Source organism: Stegostoma tigrinum, chromosome 12, assembly GCF_030684315.1.
Source record: "Stegostoma tigrinum isolate sSteTig4 chromosome 12, sSteTig4.hap1, whole genome shotgun sequence".
Classification (NCBI taxonomy): Eukaryota; Metazoa; Chordata; class Chondrichthyes; order Orectolobiformes; family Stegostomatidae; genus Stegostoma; species Stegostoma tigrinum.
Window position 1 is genome coordinate 65,818,031 of NC_081365.1, and position 22,080 is coordinate 65,840,110.

Consider the following 22,080-nt stretch of genomic DNA (forward strand, 5'->3'; position numbering starts at 1 on the left):
AATACTCTTGGGTTCAAGTTTTGGACTCCTTTCTTTTTAATCCAATGGTCTCCAAGATTCAAATAGTTAATGCCTGATCAAATGGCAACAATTCCAAGCTTTATCACAGGATTATCAACAAACTATGGAAAAGCTTGCTTTGGACATTTGTTTTACGTCTGTCTTTTCCTTCCACTCTATGTCACAGATCCACTTCAATCCTATTTCTCTAATATGCAGTTGCATCTCTGTCACTGAGCTATGCTTGCGTGTTCACTGGTCCTCTCTGGCTACATCACAGTTTCGGGCTGATTTTCTATTGCATTTTGTTCTTCACTTTGCCGGGGCTGTCATTCCAGGCATGGTAGGATGTACTGAGAAAGGGAGACTGGGAGCAGACATAATTAGACATTGGGTGAAGATGGTGAGGCTTGGGATCTTTATTCATTTTCAGGTAGCAAAGACAGACAGCTCTGGGTGGGGGAAGAGGAAAGAGACCAAATGTTGGAGGTTGTGGCCAATAAAAGTTGGGAGAGGGCAACAGAGGAAGATGATAACGTGGGAAATGAAAATCAGCCAATGTCAGAAGGGGCAGAGAATACAGACCTATGAGCAAAGCAGATAAGACTAGAGGTTACAAAAATAATCAAAGGACAGAAGTTAAGTTACTATCTTTGTTTTTTTTTATTGCTGCATGAATTCAAAGTATTAGTACAAAATGAAATGAGCAGGTATGTTCCAATGATTTTTAACTGAGACATGACTGCAGGATAACCTCTGATTAGGACCAGAATGTTAGAGGGTAAGTGACATTTAGGAAGGACAAGATGCTAGGAAAGGGTAAAAGATTGGCGCTGTTAATTAAAGATAATATTAGCACATGAGAGAGGAATGATCTAAATTCTGGGAGCATGTACGTAACAGTCTAAATAGAGCTAAGGAATGATGAAGACAGGAAGTCCCTGGTGAGAATTGTAAAGAGGAACGCGATGGTCTAGTGGTATTATCACTGGACTGTTAATCCAGAGACCCAGATAATGTTCTGGGGACCTGCGTTCAAACCCAGTCACTGCAGATGGTGGAATTTGAATTTGATAAAATATCTGGAATTAAGAGTCTAATTATTGGAAAAACCCATCTGGTTCACTAATGCCCTTTAGGAAAGGAAACTGTCATCCTTACCTGGTCTGGCCTCCATGTGACTCCAGACCCACTGCAACGTGGTTGACTCTTAACTGCCCTCTGGGCAATTAGGGATGGGCAATAAATGTTGCTTAGCCCTCATCCTGTGAATGAATGAAGGAAAAAAAATGTAGGTCCCTTAACATTATCCGATGGTAGGTCAAGGTATCAAGAAATAAATGTTTTGAACTTAAACAAGGGCAATTATGAGGCTATGAAGGCAGAACTATTGAAAGTGAACTTTCAATTTAAGCTAAGGGATAGGCAAGCAGATGCAGTAGCAAATATTTAGATATTTCAGACACAGCAGAATAGATACAGCCCAACATATAAGAAAAATCTAAGGGATGATCTGCCATCCATAACTTCTTTGTGTTTTATTTTAGTTAAAATCAGACTGAAAGAAAAAACATAATTTTGCAAAGAGGTGAAAAGTCAAAAGATTGGACACAACATTTTAAAAAGCAAAGAAGTGCAAAAAGATCAATTAGGAGGGAAATTTAGAGTACAGAGACAGCCAAAAGAGGAAAAACAAATCCAGAAGGCAATTAATAAGATGCCACATCAGAGATTGTTCTGGAAAATCATAGCTCATGATGTTGGGGGTAATTTATTGTCATGGATAGAAGATTGGCTGGCCAATAAGAAACAGGAATAAATGGGTCTCTTTCAGGTTGGTAGCATGTCATGAGAGTTGTGACAGCTGGGTCAGTGCTGGAGTTTCGATTCTTTCCAATTTATATCAAGCATTTGAATGAAGGGATTCAAGGTACGGTAATACTTTTGCAGATAACACATCGATAGGTCAGAAAGTGAGTTGTAAAAAGGATATAAGGAGCACAGAAAGGAATACAGATAAGTGAGTGGCCAAGATCTGGAAAATGAGAGTATAATGTGGGAAATGTGAAATTGTTCATTACATAAAGAATAGAAAAAAAACAGAAAAATATAGAAAAAATTGTGAAGGGAATTGAATGCAAGAGTAGAGTTGTTATGATTCATTTATACAGAGAATTGGTGAGACTGTCTGTAAATACAGTAACCCAAATGCATTGTTAAAGTATTGGAAATCGTACAGAGAAGGTATAATAAACTCCAACCTGGAATGAGCAGAGTTATTTATGAGGAAAAGTAGATAGATGAAGCCTGTGTCCTTTGTGGCTCAGAAGAATCAGAGATTACTTAATTGAAACACATAAGATCCTGAGGGGGTTTGACAGGGTGGATGTGGAAAAGATGTTTCCTGTTGTAGAAGAACCTGGTAGTATGGGGTCATTGTTTAAAAACAGGGGGTCACTCATTTCAGGCAGGGCTGAGGAAAAGCATCCTCTCTTGGAGGATTCCCTTCTTCAAAAGGCAGTAGATGCAGAATCTTTAAGACTACGGAGATTGAGGTAGACAGGTTTTTGATAACCAAGGGGCTGAAAGATTATCGGGGATATGCTGGACTGTAGAGATAGGGTTAAAATCATATCAGCCATGATCTTATCAAATGTTGGAGAAGGCTCAAAGGACCAAGTGGCATACTTGTTTCTTTTTCATATGCCCATATTGGGTAATGTCAAGATTTAAAGATGTATAGTTCTGCCTCTCTGCAGCTCCTTTCTCTTCCTCTACGCCGATTTCTCTCTTTTGCTCTTGCCTTTTATATTCAATCTGATGTAACCCCTTGCAGGCTTTCCTCTTCAGATTCTGAGATTTTTCTCTTTCCCCTATCGGCTCATTCCATTCATATTTTAAATTGTACTAGACTACAATGGCTGTCAATGTCACAGTGACAAGTGGGAACTTTATTCCATTTTTGAAATTGCAGAGTTCAAATGAGTGCACTTTTTTTCTTGTTAATGAAGACTGGGACTTAGGTTCTGTGTAGGAACAGTGAAGGAATTGTTCTGTTATAAGGTGCTCTCAGAGGCAGCTGACAACTTCTGTATTTGTACAAGGAGAAGGCAGGCTTGTAGGTCCCTTCATAAAAAGAGCGTGTGAGGTCATGCGCTTTGGTAGGATGAAGAGATGCATGGCCTATTTTCTAAATGGGGAGAAAATTCAGAAATCTGAAGTGCAAAGGGACATGGCAGTCCTAGTCCAGGATTCTCATAAGGTTAAATTGCAGGTTGAGTCTGTAGTTTGGAAGGCAAATTGTAATGTTGGCATATATTTTGAGAGGATAAGAATATAAAAACAGGGATGTATTTCTGCAGTTTTGTAAAGCTCTGGTTAGGCAATATTTAGAATATTGTGAGCAATCTTAGGCCCTGTTTCTTAGGAAGGATGTATTGGCCCTGGAGTGGGTCCAGGGGAAGTTCATGAGAATGATCCCAGGAATTGAAAGGCTTAACATTTGAGGGCTCTGGTTTTATACTCCAATGGGGTTGAGAAGGAGGGATCTAATTAAAACTTAGAATACTGAAAGGCCTGGATAAATTGGATGTTGGAAAGCTGTTTCCATTACCAGGAGAGACTAGGACCTGAGGGCACAGCCTTAGATTAGAGGGAAGACCTTTTAAAACAGAGATAAGGAGAAACTTCGTCAGCCAGAGAATGGTGAATCTATGGAATTCATTGCTTCAGAGCTATGGAGGCTAGGTCATAGAATATATTTAAGACACAGGTTCTTGATTGTTCAGGGGATCGAAGGTTATGGGAGAAGATTGGAGAACGGGATTGAGAAACCTATCAGCCATGGTTCAGTGGCGGAACAGACTTGATGGGCAGAATGGCCTAATTTCTGCTACTATAACTTATGGTCTAAGGGTGCACCCTCTATTGATGCTGTTGCAGCTGCAGAGGTGGTTGTAGCTGCCAATGGGATCCTGGGTGAACTATAGCAAAGATCTTTAGGTAGCACCTCCCAATTCCACAACCACTTCCATCTAGAAGGACGAGGGCAGCAGCTACATGGGAACACCAACAGCTGTAAGCTCCCCTCCGAGCCACTCACCAACCTGATTTGGAAGTATATCTCCGTTCCTTCAGTTTAACTGGATCAAAATCCTGGGATTCACTCCCTAGTGGCATTATGGGTTAACCCACAGCAGGTAGAGTGCAGCAAGTCAAGAAGGCAGTTCACCACTACCTTTTCAAGGGCAGCTAGTGATGGGCAATAAATGCTGGCCAGCCAGCGATGCCCACATCCCACAAATGAATAAATAAAAATTAATGTCTGGTATTGAAGAAGCTGACAGGCCTTCCATGCAGCAAATGCTGGCAGAGCTGAAAAATGGCTATTGATGGACCAACTGCTTAGAATAATTGTCTCTTTAGTTCTGATCAGTGACTTCTTGAGCTGCTGCCCTCTTTTTTTTTCTAAGAATACTCATGGCAACAATATTCTGAAGGGGAGGCAACGGCCTAATGGTATTAATCTGAAGACCCAGGTAACGTTCTTGGGAGCTGGTTTCGAATCTCACCATAGCAGACGCTTGAATTTGCATTCCATAATTATCCAGAATAAAGAATCCATTGTTGATTTGTGTTGGGGGGTGGAGGTGGCAGTGGGACTCCCACCTGGCTCACTATTATCCTTTTTTGGGGTTTTCTTCCTCACCTAGTCAGGCCTATATGTGACTCGACCCACAGCAATGTGGTTGATTCTTAACTGCCCTCTGGGCAATTAGGGGGAAAAAAAAGGTGCCCTAACATTAACTAAGGTAGGTCAAAGTATCAAATGCTGCCTAGCCAGTGATGTCCTCATCCTGTGAACAAATAAAGGAAAAAAAAATCATTAATCTGCTCTGATAATAGGAACTGCAGATGCTGGAGAAACTGAGATAACAAGGTGTAAAGCTGGATGAACACAGCAGGCCAAGCAGCATCAGAGGTGCAGGAAGGCTGACGTTTCAGGCCTAGACACTTCTTCAGAAACCCCATTTCTGAGGAAGGGTCTGGGTCTGAAACGTCAGCCTTCTTGCTCCTCTGCTGCTTGGCCTCCTGTGTTCATCCAGCGCTATACCTCGTTATCTCATTAAGCTTCTTTGTTGCTTTTCATGCTATTTAACCATCCCTCCTGCCTCTCAACCATCTCCAAAAGAATGGTAAAATTTCAGTCAATGAACACATTAATAGATAATCAGAATGCAGACGATATGAACACCTATACAATGGCCTTCCATATATAAAAATAATTAGTCTGTGTGACTAATGATTGACATGTTAACTATAAGTGATTCTTGTGGTTAGATCAGTAAATGGTTTTCCTCTACCACGTTACACCAAGCATGTCCTGTATTTTCCTACATTTAGAGTATGGTGGCAGTTACCTTCAGTAACAGTAGCTCAAATAGTATGTGAGCTGCCATATTCAGAGAACATGTTAAAATAACATTTTTCATGGAATTGTAGAGACCCTTAAAGCCTATAGTTTTTTTGCAGCAATTACCAATGTTTTTCTCTTTATGGCACAGATCCAAATGTGGCTTTAAAGTAAATTCATTGTTTAGCCTGAACAGTTTCTGTAGAACATCTAAGCTAAAAGTCACCCTCTTGGGCAAATTTATATTTTGTTATTTCACACATTCAAAAAAAAGAACAAGGAGCTGGAATTGTTTACTTAACTCCTCGAGCATGCTTCTTCATTTTGAGTAAGACAAAGGTTGATCTGATTCTAACCTCCAATCCCCATTCCTATCCATCCTGGTGATGTTTTACTGTTGTGCTTACCCAGGATTTATCTGCACTTACTTTAAAACTGTTCAAAGACTCTGCTTCCACCTCCTTTTCAGAAGATTTGTGACTTGAGAAAAGATAAATTCACTTTCTCTTTTATTTGGCTAATTCCTTATTTTTAAACAGTGACCCAGATGAATCCTTGCCCTTTCAGCTTGGTTATGTTCACTTACTTTGCTATTTTTTCACTAAATCAACCAACCCTGTATAACTATGTACATTTGTCAACTTCACTGACATTATTCTTCACAGTAATGAGAAAGCGTCCCAGATCTAGCTTAATCTTGTATACTTTAGAACCAAAAACATTCTAGTAGGTCTTCCTACAACTGTGGCAACCTAGTTGTATTGTTCCAGAAGTAATGCTACCAGATAGCAGTACAGGCTGATTATTTTGTGATAGCAAGCTGCTCCAACCTCCCTGAATTAACACACTATTTCTCTTATCATGCCAGTTAACAGTCCTGTTCATGGTCACCATTCATTCATTTGGTGCTTGCAAGCTCTCAGTGCACACAAATTGGCTAGCACATTTTCCAATGTGACAAAAGTGCTTCAAATATGATTTCTTAATTGAGATGCATTTTAGAATGCTTTGAGATTGTGAGAAAATGTGTGTCCTTTCTTTACTACAAAAGTCAAACGTTAACTGTAATTTCATGCTTTGAAAAGAGTGTAAATCTTCCACAAGGAAAGCCAGAATGAAGGCTTGACTTTCACTTTCATAACCCTGCCATCTCTATGATCTGCTATTTCTGCTCCGTTACAGCAGACTTTGACTGCTCATTTCATCAGCATTGAGACCCTCGTCCATTGTTTCATTAACTCTGGACATAATTATTCCATTGCACTCCTAGCTGGTCACCTGCATTTTCTACCCCCCAAAACTCTTCTGACAGTGTCTGAACTCACAGCAAGTCCGGATCTCCTCTTACCCTGTGCTCATGGGCAATCATGCAACATATTAATTTAAAATTCACTTCCCACTTTATCAATCCTTGTCCATACCTCTTTAATCGTCAAAGCCACAGCCCTCTGGGTTTTGTGTTTGTCTTAACTTCCTGGGAATCGGCAAGATGCACATTTAAAGTTAACTCATTATTGGTGGCTATGCCTTCAGTTGACTAAACCCAAAGCTCTGGAGTTCCATCCCTCCTGTTTCCACCTCCCCTCTTTTTTCTGACCAAGCTTTTGGTTATCTGACATATGACATAAGGAGATACAAGAGCATTGTAAAAAGAAAATGAGGTACTCATACTTTTGACTTTATAGTGCCCTTGTGATATGATTCAGAATGTTTTATGATGTCAAAGGTGCTCTATAAATAGAAGTTGTTGTTTATTGGGGTTCACCTCTATTTGGCTGTTCCTTTAAATTACCGATAGGGGCAGTGGCTGGTACAGGAGCAGACTCCACCCCGTGTCAAGGGAGAGATTTCGTGTCCTTTTGGAAAATTCATCCGTTATGGACAAGTAAAGTTTCAGTAACGGGGTGCGGGGGGTGTCTACAAATACCATTTGTGACTTAAGTTCTTTCTTGTAGGCTTCCTGAGGCCTTTATCCTTTGTAGGATGGCACTGAAGATTTTTGGGAATTCCAACAGGAGAGTGCAGCATCACTGATTCCACCCTCCAAGATTCGGAATGGGGCTGGGGGTCTTCGGCTTGGGGCATGGGCTGGCAGGATTGCACTCTGCCGTGTTTGTCACGGTGGAGCAGGAGACGTGTCCGTAATCTCTCCTGATCGCAGGCAACCTGTAGAATCCCTGGACGAAACGAGAGGTTTACAGATTGCGGTCCATGTGATTAGTTGCAGTAACAACCATTTCTCGACCTTTTCCTCTCTAGATACTTTGCAAATTTGTTTTTAATGTGAAGATCGCATCTGGGAGGTCGACTTAGAAGCAAATACTTGCTATATTTTAGTTTGTAGAGTCTGAATATTTGGCTATTTAATACCTCAACCGCACCTCCTCTGTTAAATGGTGTTTATCCTAGTGACGGGGTGTGCTGAACCCAACCTCCTCCCTGAAGGGGACTGACAGCTGAGCTCACTTCTGTTCTTAATGCTTCTCGTCACATAGACTGTTCAAACTGCCGGAGCTCTGTCAATGTGACTGGGTCACTTCGAAGAAGAAGCGAGTGCTCACCCAACCCTTTTGTTCCTCCCTCTCTCTCTCTCTCTCCCTCTCCAACACCACCCCCCGCCGCCCCCCACACCGAAGGGTAGAGTTTCGTGTACAGTGAGTAGAGTGGGACAAACCAGTGTCCGAGTTCCGGAGGGGAAGGGATGAAGAAGAGCTGTTCGTCCCGGTCCCTGTGTGCTGAGCTGGGCCAGGGGTCACCGTCCGGCTGGGGGGAGCAGCACGTTGGCAGCAGACTGGGCCAGCGGTGGAGGCAGCCGCAGTGGGCTGCCAGCGTCTCGGAAGAGTGCTCTGTACTCTCGGCGGTGCCCTCGTCACAGCGGTGCCCCAGGGCTGTCTGTGTGCTCAATGAGACCGCCAAGCCGAATAGCCCCGAGTGGGGAGCACTGCAATGCCTGGCCAGAGCCTGCAGGAGCCGGGATACCGAGCTGCTGAACCTCCCTTTCGGCAAGTTGGACTTCGGGGAGACCCCAGTTCTTGACTCCTTTTACAATGCAAGTATGTATGTGTGTCTGGGACGGGATGGTGATTGCATTTTTTTTATAAAAGTAAGATTTCTTCATTACTCTTACACTGAAAACCCATCCAAGCTACTGAACAAATTTTATTTTGGAAAACTTTTTTTTGTTAAAAGCGAATATGCAATTATTGTTACATATTTTTACTACAAAACCCCACAGGAATGTTTGCACTTGAAGTTGTCCGTTCAAGGTTCACTCCAGACCCTTGAATTCAAAAATCTCTTCTGATGCAGCAGTGCAGTGCTAAGGGAGTGCAGCATGCCCTCTAGTGCCCTATTGAACTTGGGATGTTAAACCAAGACCCTGCCTGACAAGAAATCTCTTAGTGCTGGATGGTGGGGGTTGGTGGTGATGATGGAAATGTCCTTTATTCTGAGAATTCTGTCCAACGGTTAATTCTCATACGATATGCTTCAGGATGTGAGAAGGAGATGAGCAAACCAATGCTTTGAACACATTTGGTCCCATCACTGACTGTGTGGCCTAATTTGAGGTCCCTTGAGTGATGGTGGGTACCATCTCCTACATTGGTGTGAGACCGTGCCCCTCCCCACGTGACAGCCCCTCGTCCTCGCTGAGGTGATCTCAGATTATGTGTCAGTGAAATTGAAGTATGCCAGTGCACTCGGCGCAATCTGTGTAGGAGACATGGTTGATTAACTGGGGGCCTAAACACACTGTGTGGCTGCGAACATTACCGTGTGTGGGGAGGAGCTGACACAGAGCTGTGAATGTGTGATCTTGACTGTTGTTGATGGAGATTGTTGGTAGGTATGTAATGTGAATAATGTGCAATATTAGTAATACACTCAGTGCAGCTGCTAATTGAAGATGCATTCACTCACCTTGACCATTCTTGTAACATCATTAAATCTCTTCCAGCACTGTATCCATGTCCTTGACACTACCCTGCACATCGCATGGATACCTGGTCCAGTTGCCTTCTGAAAGAAGTTGCCTAAATGAAGGCTTTTCTGGTCTCCCCTGGTTAAATCTCACCCTTTTCTATCCATCTCTTGCACTACAGACTGCAGAGGTTCAGAGAAGCTTGGAATGCTCTCTCTGCACATTGTGCCCATCCTGGGTCTTTCTTGGGTGCAAGCTACTTTGGTAATGAATTTCCATACGTACTCGAGGTTCTTCTTAAAGAAGTGTAATTGAACTTGTGATTTTGCAATTCCTGTTACATGTCCCCTGCCACCTGCAGCTATAAAGGATTACCCAATTAAGATGAAGATGAGAATTTGTTTCTCTGAGGGTCATATTTTTAAGGCTACGTTAGCTAGCTTCTTGAATGACAAAAGACTCAACTCTATAAGGGATTGACTGGAAAGTACACACCACAGCCTACATCTTACATATCAAGCTGTGATCTTTCCAAATGACAGAAGGCTCAAGAGGGAAAATGGTCCACTCTTGCTCCAAATTCAAACATTTATGTATATGTTTGTATAAAACTTGAAAAGCTCCGTTAGATGTTGAATTCTGTGCACTTGCTATTCAAACATAGATCCAAAGGAAATATGTCAACATTGTTAGACTTTAGCTTGCAAAATTATTTTCCATCCAGCAAGACCTCAATAGGTTGGGCCTCTTTACTTCCAAATTACTCAAGTGACATACTAAGAAGTGATTGTAGTTCAAAATGCTCCTTTTGTTTCAGCGAGAGTTGGCATTTGGGTCTGGGCTTTGAGCTGGTCTGAAGTGGCCGAAGAGCTCATCTAATATACAAACTGGTCCAGTACATGAATCAAATTACAATGGAATTGGACCTAATGGAAAGAAATTGTAAGAGGGAGGTGCAGAGGTTCTAGTAGGCACTTCCATTGACAGAAGTCTTGCATCCATAAGCTGATAGTGAAAATCTAGACTGATGTTTTGTCAACTTGTTTCAATTTTGCATAAAACTAAACCTATTCATAAATTTTTCAAACACTCTTAGCAGGAACTAATGTCTGTCAAGATACAGAAATTATGGATTTGTGCAGATGACAAACGGTATGATTTGCTGTGGGTGTCTTAATTGTGCAATGGATGAATTGTTAGCCACAGGATTCCTACCTCCCTATTTACAGAGTAAAGTGTCAGGAGATTGATACAATGTGTACTATGGCATTAGAATGAAGAAGATCATTTGATGGCATTAGGTGCCTGGAGCCACTATATATTTGTCAGTCACAAGCAGTTAAATAGGAAGTTGTTAATTCTCAGATTGATAACATAACTGTTGTGTACTTCTGTCTTTTTTGCTCCAACCTCTGCATTTTGTTTCTTTATAACCTTACATCCTGACTATGTTGAAAGTGACTGAATTCACATCTGATCTGTGCAGAGCACTAAACAAATAGCCATTTGGTTGGCTGGAAATTGAATGCCGGTCAACTTGGAAGGCAGCTCGGCTCATCACCTTACCACCATCTCATAGAGTCCCTTCAGTGTGGAAACAGGCCCTTCGGCCAACAAATCCACACTGACCAACAGAGCATTCCCCACCCCCGACCCAGCCTCCTATCACCCAACTAATGTACACAACGTGAACACAACGGGCAATTTAGCATGGCTAATCCACCTAGCCTGCACATCTTTGGACTGTGGGAGGAAACCAGAGCACACGGAGGAAACCTCACGCAGACAGAGAGAATGTGCAAACAGTCGCCTAAGGGTGGAATCGAACCTGGGTCCCTGGTGCTGTGAGGCAGCAGTGCTAACCACTGGGCCACTGTGCCATCTCTATCTACTCTGAACACCAAATGTTGAGTTGGAACAGATCAATGAAAAACCCAGGTCCAAATATTAGTCGCGTTATCCTTTATTCTCATGGATGCTTTGATTTAACAACGTTTCGGCGATTAAGGTGGAAAGGACTGGAACCTGGGTGCATGTATTCCAATGTTTGAATAACCCATAGCTGTTGCTTCTGAAATAAACAGCATGCAAACTTAGTCCTGCTTGCAGACATGTAAGATAGGTGTATGAAACCAACACTAATCGACCTGATGAGTGGTTGTACGTGGTCGTAAAACATCCAAAGTTTTGTGATGCTAACATCAGTTAAAGTTAATCCACGCCACTCAACGATAAAGAATATTCTGTCAGGAAGACAACATTTATGCTCCTATCACTGCTGCTATACTAGTGTCCTTGTTAATGCCTGTCAAGTTGCCAGTCCAGACTGCTTGCAGTCAATCTGAAATACTCCAGAACAAGCAAAGGCATAAGAATGCCTGCACTTGGAGAACGCATATTACCCTAGTGAGTTGTAACAATTGCACATGGGAGATATTTGCAATGTTGGATGTATCACCTGGTCCAACCTGTCAGGATCATGTTACCAAGATGTTCATACGATGTTCACTAGCAGTGCCGCACTCACCCATTGCTCTGAGGCTGCAGTGTGCCTGCAATTGATAGGAAATTGCAGTCGGTAACTCGTTTAATAATTGTTCCTTTGTTGAGATTGGAATAAGAACAATTCTGCTTGAAGAACTTGGTTGAATACGGCCCCCTACTGAGAGCTCCCTCCTCTTGCCCTCCTACATAGCCTCAATTTATTCACTCTCTCATGCTAACCGCTCAAAGGATATGAAAACTGTGGCACCCAAGACTACAAGCAAATGGTCTGAGCAGAACTATTGAAGCCAGAGGCAAGATCTTCCACACATGCCTTATCACTCCCTTTAGACTTCTTCAAATTCATTTACTTAATTTTAATTAATTTACTTAATTTTGTTCATTTAATTAATGAATTAATAAAGGAGAAAGCTGTTCAGAAGAGATGGGCTTCATCCAAACAGCAATAGAACTAATCTCCTGGCTGAGAGATTAAATAGTATAGTTGAGGGGGATTTAAACTTGTAGGGTAGGGTAGGGAAGTGGGTTGACCAATAAGCCTAGTTTTGGAAGTATTATTGGGGGCTAAAATGAGAAGATGGGGAACAGGAAAAAGGAAGTGAGGGAACCCTTGGATGTGGATAGTGAACAAAGAAGTGGTTGCCTTCCAATGGGCGAGAGAGAGAGAGAATGGTTAAATTGAATATATCAAAGCACATGGAGTACAGTGAACAAAATTGGGGAACGAGAAGCTGAAATTGCTCTAGGAGGATATGATATAGTAGCACTGATGGAAATGTGGCTGAAGCCAGAACAGGATATGATATTTACCATGTTGGGTTATAAGGCTTTTAGTAGAAACAAGGTGGTTAAAAATCGAGGAGATGCAGCAATCTTGTTTGAAGATGGTATTATAGCACTTGAATGAGATGCCGTTCCTGAATTAAAGTTTGTAATATTGGAGGTGAGAAACAAGATGGGAGCAGTCAACATGTGTATTTATTTTGGATCTTCAAATATTGGGAGGAAGTAGCAGGAAGCGTTCATTGCCAGATTATGGAAGTCTGCAGGACAAGTCGGATTATGATAATTGGTGATTTCAGTTACCCTGGGATAGACTGATGAGAAAGGTCAAGTGTGGTGCAGGGTAAGGGAGAAATTCCTCCAATATGTGCAGGAGAATTTTCTGGAACAGAACATTTCCAGTTCTAACAGGGAGGCAGCTGCATTGGGTCTATCCTAGGAGATGAGACAGACTAAGTAGAGAATGTTGGAATAAGGGAGCATTTGGAAAATAAGGACCAAAATACAATAAAGTTCAACATTAAATTGGAAAAAAAAGAATACCAGTCAAGGATTCTGATTTCAGAGTGGAAGAGGGCATCTAAAAATTGGACTGGTTGATCGGAAACTCAATTTGGTGGATAAAACACTGGATTTAACAATGGGAAAGTTTCAAAAGAGAAATGAATAGGATGTAATCTAGGTACATATTCATGAGAAATAAATACAGGGATGTAGAGTTCGACTGCTCTGAATGTCTAAGGATATTGTTGAGAAAATTAAGAATGAGAGAGAAGGCATATGATGCGTATCAGAATAATAATGACAGTAGAAATTGGGAAGAGTATCTCAAATGCAGGAGAGAGGCTAAGACTAGGCTAAGGAACGTTAAGAAGAAGCATGAGGAAAGGATGGCAGGCTGTGCTGAAACAAATAATAAAATGCCCTTCACACACATTAATACTGAAGACTAGTGAAGGATGGGACTTATGAGTATCAAGCAGGGTAGGCAGTTTACTGAAGCAAAAGGTATGGCAGATGTAATAAATGAATATTTTCTTTTGTTTTTGTCATTTTCTAATTTGGCAATGACCTGGTTGAAAATGTGAGTGTTGAGCAATTTATTGTTTTATTCATTCACGGGATGAGGGCATCGCTGGCCAGGCAGCATTTATTGCCCATCCCTAATTGCCCAGAGAGCAGTTCAGAGTCAACCACATTGCTGTAGGCCTAGAGTCGCATGTAGGCCAGACAAGGTAAGGATGGCAGTTTCCTTCCCTAAAGGACATTAGTGAACCAGATGGGTTTTCCCTTGACAATTGACCTCGGATTCATGGCCATCATGAGACTCTTAACACCACAGTTTTACTGAATTCAAGTTTCACCATCTGCTGTGACAAGCTTTGCACCTAGGTCCTCAGAACATTCTCTGGGTTACTGGATTAACAGTCCAGTGATAATACCACTGGGCCATCTGAGCAGTGTAGTGATGGGTAAAGAAGAGGTACTAAACAGGCTGGCACCACTCCAGGTAAATGTATTCTAGATTGCTGAAAAGGCTTAAGGGACAAATTTTGGAGCTATTGACAGATATTTTCCAGTCTTCTCTGAACACAGGAGTTGTCCTACTGATTGGAAATGTGACGCAGTTGTTTAGGGAAAGGGAAAATTACAACACAAGAAACGACGGACCTGCCAGCTTGACATCAATAGTGGAAAGCCTGACAATACGGGATAAGATAAATAGACATTTTGAGAAAAATATATGTTAATACTAGACAGTGAATATGGCTATGTCGAGGGCATGTTGTACATGAAATAAACTTCCTGATGAAGTGGTGGATGTGGGTACAATTAAAATATTTAGAAGACATTTGGATGGATTTACGAAAGGTTTGGAGGGATATAGGCGAAGGGAAGGCAGGTGGGACCAGTTTAGTTTGTGATTATGTTTGGCACGGACTGGTTAGACCAAAGGGCCTATATGAGCCCTGTGATGACTCGATGAATCTCCATGTCATGTCTGACAAATTTGATTGAGGTTTTACAAGATGACACAGGCAGTGGATGAGGGTAGTGCTGTCCATGTTGTATTTTGAGATGCCCATAAGCATTAGAGACCGTGCCACATGGCAGGTTCGTTCACAAGTTAGATATGTTTGGGAATGATGGGTCCATGGCAGCATGGATTAGAAGTTGGCTAAAAGGTAGCAAACAGAAGATAGGTCCAGATGGTATTTTGCAAACTGGAGGCACATTGAAAGTAGTGTTCCCCAGGGGGACAATTGTTTTTTTTCTGCTTCATGTGAACAATTTGCAGATGACACTAAGCTAGAGAGAATAGCGAATTGTGAGGGTGACATTACCAAGTTGGCCAGTGGGCAGACACCTTGCAGATGAGGTTCAATGCAGAGAAGTGTGAAGTAATGCATTGTGGTAGAAGAAACACAGACAATGGTATAAATTTGAGTTACATACAGGAGCAGAGGGACCTCTAGGTTCATTGGCATAATTCTCTGAAGGTGGCCAGGCAAGTTGAAATAGTTGTTAAGAAGCTTCTAGGAATCTTGGATTTATAAATAGAGACACCAAGTATAAAAGCAGGAAAGTGATGCTACACCTCTACAAATCATTGGTCTGACCACATATGGAATGTTGTGTTCAGTTCTAGGCACCTTATTTGAGGAAGGATGTTAAAAGTCCTGGAGACAGTGCAAAGGAGATTTATGAACACGAATCTAGGAAAGCAGGATTTTAGATACAAGAAAAGGTGAGAGAATCGGGATATTCTCCTTGGTGCCGAGAAGATTGAAGTAACGTATATTGAGGTGTATGATATTATGAGCAATTTTGACAGGGATATTCTGTTTCCGCAAGTTGATTCGTCAGTAACTAGGGTAACAATTTTAAGATTGACAGTAAGAGAGCGAGGCATGAAATGAGGAGAAACTTTGTTACTCAGAGCATTGTTAGGATTTGGAATGCGCTGCCTGGGAGAGTGGTGGTGGCAGTGGATTCCATAGGAGGTTTCTAAAAAGAGCTAAATATACAATTGAAAGAGCTGAAGTTAGAGAGTGATAGAGATAGGGCTGGAGAGTGGGACTAATTGGGTAGCACTTTTGGAAGCTGGAACAGACAGGATGGGATCAAATAGCCTCCTTCTGTAATGTAAGATTCTCCAAAAATTCTTGTAAGTAGCACAGTGGGATGTTTTTCCTGCTGCTGAATGTACCTTTGGCTATGCCTGTTTTAAGAGACAGTATTAACTGGAGTGTTGTGGTTGCTCTTGACGTCACAGGTGCCACAAGTTACTTACTAAGCATACCTCTGACATACTCCACCTTAAATGTAATCTAGTATGAGCTACATTAGATATGCATGTGTGTGTTATGGACGTAGCTTTGCACCAAAAATGGTGTTCCTTGCATTGAAATATAGGGCTACAGAGCCAAATTCTGCAGCTTTAACTTTGCCAATCTGGATAGAAAGATTGACAGTCATTTGCCTGATGGTATTTTGAGTGGCTAATATGAAGGAGGAAAATTAAGTTGCTGTGTGAAACTCCCTATCCTAAATTTATTTGCTTGTTTCACTATGGCTTTTGTTGGGTTATAAAATTTATACATACATATGTCCTTATGTTTGCATGTAATAAAGATGAGCTACCGCTGGTTTTGCATCATCTTAGCTCATTTTGCACAGCATCATTTGAAAAGTTTTTAACAAAATTTCTAAGTACAGAACATATGCTGAGAGCATTGTTCTTTCTATTTTTAGTTTTGAAAGCTGTATTTTTTACCTGCCTCTTTCACAATACCTCACCCCTATCTTCTTGATTATAAAGGCATGTTGATTGATAGTGGAACAACATAGTAAGACAAAGCAAATAACCTGTGACTGTACTGAATACAGATGTAATCTGAAGAATACATCTACATATCATAGCAGGTTAGGAGTCTAATTAGAATTGAAGTCAACTCAGCAATTACCAAATGGGATGTGAAGTGACACGTAATATTTGCTTCAATGCCGACATGAGAAAATCTAACCGTCTCCTTTTGACATTGAAAGACATTACAATCATTAAATCCCCAACCATCAACATCCTTAAGGATCATCTTTCATCATCAATGTAACTGCACCACCCGTACTGAATTCATATAAATACTGTGGCTATGAGACCAAGTCAGAAGTTGGAATTCCGTGGCTAGTAATTTTACCTCTTGACCCTCAGCTCCCAGGCCCTATCAATCATCAATATGTAAATCTAATGGAATATTCAATATTTGCTTGGATGATCCAAAAAGCTCGATACCATCCAAGACAAAATAGCCCATTTGACCAACACCTCATCCACCACCTTAAAAATTCACTCACTCCTTCTCCATCAATTCACTAAGGCATTTCCGAAACTAAGACCTCCACCTGGAAGGACGAGGGCAATAGATAAACAGGGCACCACCGCCTGCGCATTCTTCTCTAAGTACTGCACCACCTTGACTCAAAGTTATTGATGCTCCTTCACTGGTCCTGTGTCTCATATTGGAAAAAGTACGTTGGAAGTGAAGAACGTGCAGGTAAATTTAGCATTGACTGGTATGAATTATTGCCCAGAAGAAGCAATAAAGTGTAACACATGAATGCTGTCAAACTAGCTGCAGATGAAGTCAAAAGAGAGCTCAGACACAGTACATAATATTTCCAACCAATACAAAGTTGCAATGCAGAGGAACGTTGAAGCATTTTGTTATGGTTCAGTTGCACCATGAATGTTGTGTCCCATTCTGATTATCAAGAAATACAGTAGGCATTATTAGCACAGACTGAAGAGCATGACCTGAAGTCATCTCAGCTTATATGAGCTATATCACATTATTATTATATTACATAGTTAAGTACTTTTAATTAAGACTGATATGACAGTGCTTAAAACAGTTCAATAGTAACTTCTCAAAATGTAGTTGTATTCCCAATTTTTAAGCAGATTCATCAATTTAATTTCTAATCAATTGTTGCCTTCATCTTGTTCGTCTGGATGTAATGTTGAGGAATATTGTCACTGAACCAAAAATGATCTGCAAAAACTTAGTTTTGTATTATACAGAGATCACTAAAAAATGCAAGCTTCATATCCATAACGTCTCTCATAACCAGATTGTATCGACAAGTGTTTGTAATTCTCACAAGCACTGGCCCTTTGCTGAGATAGTTAATTTCATTCTGGTGAACAGGCATGCCACTTAGTTTTGGTTTGGGCAAGGAAAAATCAGCCTGTGTTCCAGCACCTAATCGCTATTTAGTGACCTCCACCTTGGAAGCTACTTTTGTAAGTGCGTCAGAGAGAATTGAAAGTGAGTGTGATAATCTTCTATCTTTTGCTTTTATGTCCTGTCAGTGTTATTTTACACACTGTTACTCCACCCCTCTCACCCACTCCAACCTCTCCCCCGCAGAACGGGCAGCCCTCCGCTCCCTCCGCTCCAACCCCAACCTCACCATCAAACCCGCAGACAAGGGTGGCGCAGTGGTAGTATGGCGCACTGACCTCTACATCGCCGAGGCCAGACGCCAACTCTCCGACACCACCACCTACCGCCTCCTCGATCATGACCCCACACCCGAGCACCAAACCATCATCTCCAACACCTTTCATGACCTCATCACCTCAGGGGACCTCCCACCCACAGCCTCCAACCTCATTGTTCCCCAACCCCGCACGGCCCGTTTCTATATCCTTCCCAAAATCCACAAACCTGCCTGCCCTGGTCGACCCATCGTCTCAGCCTGCTCCTGCCCCACCGAACTCATCTCCACCTATCTGGACTCCATTTTCTCCCCTTTGGTCCAGGAACTCCCCACCTATGTCCGTGACACCACCCACGCCCTCCACCTCCTCCAGGACTTCCAATTCCCTGGCCCCCAACACCTCATATTCACCATGGATGTCCAGTCCCTGTACACCTGCATTCCGCATGGAGATGGCCTCAAGGCCCTCCGCTTCTTCCTGTCCCGCAGGCCCGACCAGGCCCCCTCCACCGACACTCTCATCCGCCTAGCTGAACTCGTCCTCACACTCAACAACTTCTCTTTTGACTCCTCTCACTTCCTACAGACTAAGGGGGTGGCCATGGGCACCCGCATGGGCCCCAGCTATGCCTGCCTCTTTGTAGGTTACGTGGAACAGTCCCTCTTCCGCACCTACACAGGCCCCAAACCCCACCTCTTCCTCCGGTACATTGATGACTGTATCGGCGCCGCCTCTTGCTCCCCAGAGGAGCTCGAACAGTTCATCCACTTCACCAACACCTTCCACCCCAACCTTCAGTTCACCTGGGCCATCTCCAGCACATCCCTCACCTTCCTGGACCCCTCAGTCTCCATCTCAGGCAACCAGCTTGTAACTGATGTCCATTTCAAGCCCACCGACTCCCACAGCTACCTAGAATACACCTCCTCCCACCCACCCTCCTGCAAAAATTCCATCCCCTATTCCCAATTCCTCCGCCTCCGCCGCATCTGCTCCCACGATAAGACATTCCACTCCCGCACATCCCAGATGTCCAAGTTCTTTAAGGACCGCAACTTTCCCCCCACGGTGATTGAGAACGCCCTTGACCGCGTCTCCCGCATTTCCCGCGACACATCCCTCACACCCCGCCCCCGCCACAACCGCCCCAAGAGGATCCCCCTCGTTCTCACACACCACCCTACCAACCTCCGGATACAACGCATTATCCTCCGAGACTTCCGCCATTTACAATCCGACCCCACCACCCAAGACATTTTTCCATCCCCTCCCCTGTCTGCTTTCCGGAGAGACCACTCTCTCCGTGACTCCCTTGTTCGCTCCACACTGCCCTCCAACCCCACCACACCCGGCACCTTCCCCTGCAACCGCAGGAAATGCTACACTTGTCCCCACACCTCCTCCCTCACCCCCATCCCAGGCCCCAAGATGACGTTCCACATTAAGCAGAGGTTCACCTGCACATCTGCCAATGTGGTATACTGCATCCACTGTACCCGGTGCGGCTTCCTCTACATTGGGGAAACCAAGCGGAAGCTTGGGGACCGCTTTGCAGAACACCTCCGCTCAGTTCGCAACAAACAACTGCACCTCCCAGTCACAAACCATTTCCACTCCCCCTCCCATTCTCTTGATGACATGTCCATCATGGGCCTCCTGCACTGCCACAATGATGCCACCCGAAGGTTGCAGGAACAGCAACTCATATTCCGCCTGGGAACCCTGCAGCCATATGGTATCAATGTGGACTTCACCAGTTTCAAAATCTCCCCTTCCCCTACTGCATCCCTAAACCAGCCCAGTTCATCCCCTCCCCCCACTGCACCACACAACCAGCCCAGCTCTTCCCCCCCACCCACTGCATCCCAAAACCAGTCCAACCTGTCTCTGCCTCCCTAACCGGTTCTTCCTCTCACCCATCCCTTCCTCCCACCCCAAGCCGCACCCCCAGCTACCTACTAACCTCATCCCACCTCCTTGACCTGTCCGTCTTCCCTGGACTGACCTATCCCCTCCCTACCTCCCCACCTACACCCTCTCCACCTATCTTCTTTACTCTCCATCTTCGGTCCGCCTCCCCCTCTCTCCCTATTTATTCCAGTTCCCTCCCCCCATCCCCCTCTCTGATGAAGGGTCTAGGCCCGAAACGTCAGCTTTTGTGCTCCTGAGATGCTGCTTGGCCTGCTGTGTTCATCCAGCCTCACATTTTATTATCTTGGAATCTCCAGCATCTGCAGTTCCCATTATCTCTGTTAGAGAAGGTTTGCTGTGATCATAAAACATGTGTGAAACAGTGTTTCTTACTTTTGCTGTGAAATGGCCCGTTTTTACTTTGGAGAAAATCTCCCCTTCCCCCACCGCATCCCAAAACTAGCCCAGTTCGACCGCCCCCCCCCCCCCCACTGCACCACACAACCAGCCCAGCTCTTCCCCTCCACCCACTGCATCCCAAAACCAGTCCAGCCTGTCTCTGCCTCCCTAACCTGTTCTTCCTCTCACCCATCCCTTCCTCCCACCCCAAGCCACACCTCCATCTCCTACCTACTAACCTCATCCCACCTCCTTGACCTGTCCGTCTTCCCTGGACTGACCTATCCCCTCCCTACCTCCCCACCCATACTCTCCTCTCCACCTATCTTCTTTTCTCTCCATCTTCGGTCCGCCTCCCCCTCTCTCCCTATTTATTCCAGTTCCCTCTCCCCCATCCCCCTCTCTGATGAAGGGTCTAGGCCCGAAACGTCAGCTTTTGTGCTCCTGAGATGCTGCTTGGCCTGCTGTGTTCATCCAGCTTCACACTTTGTTATCTTCAGAAAATGTGTGTCAGTAAACACAAATACATAAGTAACCCACATCAATTCCTTTCAGTGCAGGCAGGGCACAAACTTCTTCAGTGGAATATTTTGTTGTAGTAAGTCAAAGCTGAGATTTACAGCATTTTGAACCATTGGGGAATCTAAGGTTGTGGGGAACAGGCTGTAAAATGAAATTGAAGCCAGGAAGGGTTCACATGGCCTATTCCTGACCTTTATTTTTAAAGTCACTCTGACTTATCTCTGAATTTACATGCAGCATTTGCAAGTGTGGTGCCAGAGATGCCGTGCACCAGGGGACACCAGCACACACTACTGCTTCTCTCTAACCAGCGCTATCACAACGTATTTACCATCTGAAGAACATCTGTCATCTTTCAAATATAGCAGTGGACAGAAAACTGTGAAATTATCAAGTAGTCAGCAGCTGTATCCTGGAAGGATCTCTCCGTCGAAATATTCATGACCATCATACAATTACTGTCATCCTTGCCCAGCTCTGAAGTTCCAGGTCTGCCTACAAGACATGGCAGATTTCATTAAATTCTAAAAATGCAAACATCACATACCTTGCTCTTTGGTAAGACTGAAATTAGAGAAAGTTAGTGATGACTCTGGGTGGATAAAAGATCCCATGGAGTGCCCCCCCCCACCAACCATAAGCAGCTGGAACTTCATGTTGCTGTTGCTGATTTTCCCCCTTTCATGTTGCAGTTACTGGGGGTGGGGGGGGGGGGGGGCGGTGGCGAGTAGAAATTGTTGCATTATTTTTGGGAGTAAGTGGTCTTAACAGAACTGTTAGACTTAAGGCCTTCACTCCATGCTACCCTGCTCCTTAATGTTTTCATTTGCAAAATCCCTAGAAAACTCAATACTTTCACCAATTTATAGTGAAGTGATGGCCCAGTGGTGTTAGCAACATGCTGTTAATCCAAAGATCCGGGTGATGTTCTGAGATCCTGGATTCAGATCCTGCTGTAACAGGTGAAATTTGAATTCATGGAATGTCTGGAATCAAGAATCCATGTCGAAGATTTTTCCTGACAATCAATCTGGTTCGTTACTGTCCCTTAAGGAAGGAAACTACCCTCATTATCTGGTCTGGCTTGCATGTGACTCCAGACCAATGACAACATGGCTG

At 43.4% G+C, this 22,080-nt stretch overlaps 1 protein-coding gene across 1 annotated transcript in view; it reads left to right on the forward strand.

The window, feature by feature from the left end:
* The first annotated feature begins 7,922 nt into the window (after positions 1-7,922).
* Positions 7,923-22,080, forward strand: part of map3k15 (mitogen-activated protein kinase kinase kinase 15) — a 148,959-nt gene continuing 134,801 nt past the window's right edge. The window contains exon 1 of the mRNA XM_059650384.1: positions 7,923-8,466. Within this exon, the coding sequence (XP_059506367.1) occupies positions 8,115-8,466 (352 nt within the window). The 5' untranslated portion in view covers positions 7,923-8,114. The remainder of the gene's footprint in view (positions 8,467-22,080) is intronic.